The sequence below is a fragment of the Asterias rubens genome, chromosome 9 (genome assembly GCF_902459465.1).
Source record: "Asterias rubens chromosome 9, eAstRub1.3, whole genome shotgun sequence".
Lineage (NCBI taxonomy): Eukaryota > Metazoa > Echinodermata > Asteroidea > Forcipulatida > Asteriidae > Asterias > Asterias rubens.
Genome location: NC_047070.1, coordinates 12,631,245 through 12,636,856, shown reverse-complemented (window position 1 = coordinate 12,636,856; position 5,612 = coordinate 12,631,245). Strand labels below are relative to the sequence as shown.

General features: G+C 46.3%; 1 protein-coding gene across 1 annotated transcript; it reads left to right on the top strand.

Moving 5' to 3' along the window:
* Positions 1-1,517: 1,517 nt before the first annotated feature.
* On the top strand, positions 1,518-3,810 carry LOC117294271 (basic proline-rich protein-like). The gene is made up of 3 exons (XM_033776633.1): positions 1,518-1,951; positions 2,736-3,037; positions 3,267-3,810. The coding sequence occupies exons 1-3, from the start codon at positions 1,518-1,520 to the stop codon at positions 3,581-3,583; spliced, it is 1,053 nt and encodes a 350-aa protein (XP_033632524.1). The 3' UTR covers positions 3,584-3,810.
* The last annotated feature ends 1,802 nt before the right edge of the window (positions 3,811-5,612 follow it).

Below are 5,612 nucleotides of genomic sequence, written 5' to 3'. Positions count from 1 at the left end.
ATCAAACCCTGCCCAGGTAAGATCAAACCTGCCCACTATCAAACCTGTCCGGGTAGGATCAAACCCTGCCCAGGTAGGATCAAACCTGCCCAGGTAGGATCAAACCCTGCCCGGGTAAGATCAAACCTGCCCACTATCAAACCTGCCCAGGTAAGATCAAACCTGCCCACTATCAAACCCTGCCCAGGTAGGATCAAACCCTGCCCGGGTAGGATCAAACCCTGCCCAGGTAAGATCAAACCTGGCCACTATCAAACCCTGCCCAGCTAGGTAGGATCAAACCCTGCCCAGAGCTGCCAACTAGTACGGATTTTCCGTATTTCATACGGAAATCAAACAGGAATACGGATGTACGAATATGCGTTTCAAAATACGTTTTTGGGGAAATCCGATCATACTTTGTTTTCTTTAAAATTTACGGAGAAACTATACACTGGCCTGCTATGCTGTGCATTTTTTTCAGATGCCCTCCATAAATTTTAATGCTGCGCGCGCTGAGTGTAAACCCTGAATTACTTTGCGCGGCTAATGGTCCCCCGTAAAAACCGGGCGCTACACGCTTGCCATGCTTTGACCGTATGACGTGCGGTGCGTGCACATGCAATTGGATACGGGGGTTACAATCGACACTCGTTTACTTATGTATTGCGAGCTTTAAATCGATTACGGCTACAATAATTTAAATCATAAAATTAATATTTACGCACAGATATTGTGTTTTTCTCACGGGCATTTGTTGCAAATTTTATTCGATGACACTTTCGTTAAAATGAGACCTCGGAGAATTATCGCCAGGAAGGGCATTACATTTATTGTTGTATTTCAACAGCTTACCCAGATATAATTTGTTTAAAGGCCGAAACAATTACAAGAACTCCGGAATTAATACAATACTGTTTCCCAATTTTTAATTAAATAGTCAGGAGAGCAGCTTTACGCAAATACAAATAAATAAATAAATAATTAATTCTAAGGACGTATTGAAAAAGTCAAAGAAAATTATAACATTGAATGCACACTTTGAAATTACAAAATCCCCAATTTTGGAAGAAAAAACACACCCACCAAATAAAAGCAACATCACGTAACCACCTAAAAAACGACAGCCTGCCAACAATATTATTTCCCGCCTTCTCTGAGTTCCCATGTGCGTGATTCCATTTTTTCCCTGGATCCAGATTTTTATTGTACGGAATCCGATCAACATACAGGGAACCAGCGACGCACATGTGGCATTTCTCACTTTACAATCTGTGCAACAGAGATGGAGCCGAGCAAACTGCACCACGCCAGCTGGTAGCATGCCTAGTCTGGTTCTCTGACAACAGATCATTGATCTCCATTATACTGACGAATCTTCGATAGTCTAGTCGGAGATTTTCGGGTCTGGGAACTAGACTAGTATCATGCTACATGCTCTGTGCGCGAATCGACCACACATGCACACTAGCGGTTTCTGTAGGACAAGTTAGTAGTACTAGTACATACGAAAATACCACGATTGATTGAGCACTAAAATGGCTTCATTATCATCAACGTCGAAGAGTGCCAGAAAGCAAATGTTCAAAAAGGAATATTCTAAGAAGTGGTCATGCATTTCATCCTCCAGACGGGACGAGTACAGCGCGAGGTGTACACTTTGTTCATCTGACTTTTCCATTAGCCACGGAGGTGCGAATGACATTCAAATCCACGTGAAATCGAAGAAACACCAGTCTGCCGTTAGATCGTCAAAAAGTACTGGTAACATCGCCGAGTTCTTGCAGCCGAAAGACTTTTCAGTCATCAGAGCAGAGACTCTAATGACACAATTTTTAATAGAGCATAATCTGCCTTTTGCTGCTGCTGATCACTTGACTGACCTTGTGAAAGTGATGTTTCCAGACAGTTCTATAGCACCCGACAATCTCCTTCAAAACTGCAAAAAGGCAGCTGCAGTCTACAACAGGCAGTAAATCTTGTAGGTTTGAATTGTGAGGCCATTAGCTGTGATTATACGATAAGAATAGCATGCGTAAAGGTAGCTAAAGTACCAAAGGGTAGTCGAGTGGTGTCGCGCAGAAAAATACTTATTTCATTGGCAGAATACTGATTTTTAGGCTTCAGAATACTGATTTTCTCAAGTTAAGGTTGGCAGCTCTGCCTGCCCAGGTAGGATCAAACCTGCCCACTATCAAACCTGCCCAGGTAGGATCAAACCCTGCCCAGGTAGGATCAAACCCTGCCCAGGTAGGATCAAACCCTGCCCAGGTAGGATCAAACCCTGCCCAGGTAGGATCAAACCCTGCCCAGGTAGGATCAAACCCTGCCCAGGTAAGATCAAACCTGCCCACTATCAAACCTGCCCAGGTAAGATCAAACCTGCCCACTATCAAACCCTGTCCAGGTAGATTCAAACCCTGCCCAGGTAGGATCAAACCCTGCCCAGGTAAGATCAAACCTGCCCACTATCAAACCCTGCCCAGGTAGGATCAAACCCTGCCCAGCTAGGTAGGATCAAACCCTGCCCAGGTAGGATCAAACCCTGCCCAGGTAGGATCAAACCCTGCCCAGGTAGGATCAAACCCTGCCCAGGTAAGATCAAACCCTGCCCACTATCAAACCTGCCCGGGTAGGATCAAACCCTGCCCAGGTAGGATCAAACCCTGCCCAGGTAGGATCAAACCCTGCCCGGGTAGGATCAAACCCTGCCCAGGTAAGATCAAACCTGCCCACTATCAAACCTGTCCGGGTAGGATCAAACCTGCCCAGGTAGGATCAAACCCTGCCCGGGTAAGATCAAACCTGCCCACTATCAAACCTGCCCAGGTAAGATCAAACCTGCCCACTATCAAACCCTGCCCAGGTAGGATCAAACCCTGCCCGGGTAGGATCAAACCCTGCCCAGGTAAGATCAAACCTGCCCACTATCAAACCTGCCCAGGTAAGATCAAACCTGCCCACTATCAAACCTGCCCAGGTAGGATCAAACCCTGCCCGGGTAGGATCAAACCCTGCCCAGGTAAGATCAAACCTGCCCACTATCAAACCTGCCCAGGTAGGATCAAACCCTGCCCAGGTAGGATCAAACCCTGCCCAGGTAGGATCAAACCCTGCCCAGGTAGGATCAAACCCTGCCCAGGTAGGATCAAACCCTGCCCAGGTAGGGTCAAACCTGCCCAGGTAGGATCAAACCTGCCCAGGTAGGATCAAACCCTGCCCAGGTAGGATCAAACCCTGCCCAGATAGGATCAAACCCTGCCCGGGTAGGATCAAACCCTGCCCAGGTAAGATCAAACCTGCCCACTATCAAACCTGTCCGGGTAGGATCAAACCCTGCCCAGGTAGGATCAAACCCTGCCCAGGTAGGATCAAACCCTGCCCGGGTAGGATCAAACCCTGCCCAGGTAAGATCAAACCTGCCCACTATCAAACCTGCCCGGGTAGGATCAAACCCTGCCCAGGTAGGATCAAACCCTGCCCAGGTAGGATCAAACCCTGCCCGGGTAGGATCAAACCCTGCCCAGGTAAGATCAAACCTGCCAACTATCAAACCTGCCCAGGTAAGATCAAACCTGCCCACTATCAAACCCTGCCCAGGTAGGATCAAACCCTGCCCGGGTAGGATCAAACCCTGCCCAGGTAAGATCAAACCTGCCCACTATCAAACCTGCCCAGGTAAGATCAAACCTGCCCACTATCAAACCTGCCCAGGTAGGATCAAACCCTGCCCGGGTAGGATCAAACCCTGCCCAGGTAAGATCAAACCTGCCCACTATCAAACCTGCCCAGGTAGGATCAAACCCTGCCCAGGTAGGATCAAACCCTGCCCAGGTAGGATCAAACCCTGCCCAGGTAGGATCAAACCCTGCCCAGGTAGGATCAAACCCTGCCCAGGTAGGGTCAAACCTGCCCAGGTAGGATCAAACCTGCCCAGGTAGGATCAAACCCTGCCCAGGTAGGATCAAACCCTGCCCAGATAGGATCAAACCCTGCCCAGGTAGGATCAAACCCTGCCCAGGTAAGATCAAACCTGCCCACTATCAAACCTGCCCAGGTAGGATCAAACCCTGCCCAGGTAGGATCAAACCCTGCCCAGGTAGGATCAAACCCTGCCCAGGTAGGATCAAACCCTGCCCAGGTAGGATCAAACCCTGCCCAGGTAGGGTCAAACCTGCCCAGGTAGGATCAAACCCTGCCCAGGTAAGATCAAACCTGCCCAGGTAGGATCAAACCTGCCCAGGTAAGATCAAACCCTGCCCAGGTAGTATCAAACATACCCCCATGGTATTGTAAGTGCAGTGGACACAAGGTTTATTTCATGTGATTGTACACATAACATGATTTTGCAGGGAATCCAACATTATAAATGAGCGTGAGCTAAGAAAAATTGTCTGAAGCCTGGACATCATTTTCTCCAAATAACTTGTACCTTCATGTTTTCATCAAACCTGTGGTGAAACAACTCTATACCTGGTAATTTTCTAATCCTAGTCCTTGTTATGGTGTCCTGTAAATGACATGGTAGAGACTGATATCCTGAGGATGAGATATGTCAAGGAGTAATTCAGGGATGCCTTCATCGGTGGCAGGCAATCAGTGACTGTCAATCAGTAACCATCAATCATTCAACTGTTTCTTTTGACATGTGAGTTGGATGTTATCGGGACAAGACTGTCAGATTACATTAATACTTGATACTAATTTAATTACCAGGTGAAGAATTGCGATTTGCTATTAATCTTTTGATGTGGTTTTTCTGTGAAGTCAACCAGTTTGAGGTCAAATTGAATCTGACTGAGCACATACACTTTCCTACTGTCACATTCATTGAACTACAAATTAATATAAATACCCAAGATCATAGATGTCGCCGAAGAATTCGGGATGTCCTCGTGCCCCTGTAAATACTAGGTCAGGAGCTGCCCATGTGTGTCAAGATGGGCTTACACATGTTTGTGGAGTTTTGTCGCTTTTTACAGAATGGAACAAAGGTATACAGTTTTCTTTGTTCTAGTTGTACCCCCACTGAGGAAGTCTTTAGAAAAGGGAACAATAGAACAACAAAGACAGGACATCATAACTTCCATATGTACCTAGGTCTGGTTAACTTAGGTCTGGTTAACTTAGGTTGTATGGGGCTTCACATCACATTCAGTATTTTATTAAACACTCCTCAAAAATCCTTGCCATTTTACATTTCACTGTGCGATTAACAACTGGAACATACTTAAAGCATCTTAAAGGGTGTACACCAGTGGTGAGACTGAAAGTATTTGCATCTAACATAATCTGGTAGAGTTCTGGTTTTGCTTGATATGTTAAAAATAAAAAATGTAAAATAACTAGTTTTGATCTCGCGATGCTGATGTTTGGAAACTTGTTATTGTTGTAACGTGACTCCATTGACCAATTGAGCTTACACTTTCATAGGTCTGTTATCATCTTTGATGAGTGACATTAAATGCGGATATTGGTCTTTGACAATTACCAGTGTTGTCCAGGTGCTTTAGGATGTAGAACCATGACAGAAGGACAACCTTCCTCTGGTCATCCTACAGACATGTTTGTCTCAGGTTATGATTGAAGACGCAATATGCATCCGGACCTCGGGTGGGCATCAGTGCTGCTGG

Bases quoted from the DNA above. Each gene is read 5' to 3' on its own strand.
- LOC117294271 (XM_033776633.1), top strand. From the start codon at position 1,518: ATGGCTTCATTATCATCAACGTCGAAGAGTGCCAGAAAGCAAATGTTC. The intron at 1,952-2,735 runs GTAAATCTTGTA...CTGTCCGGGTAG, and splicing joins GCTGCAGTCTACAACAGGCA to GATCAAACCTGCCCAGGTAG. The intron at 3,038-3,266 runs GTAGGATCAAAC...AACCCTGCCCAG, and splicing joins CCACTATCAAACCTGCCCAG to GTAAGATCAAACCTGCCCAC.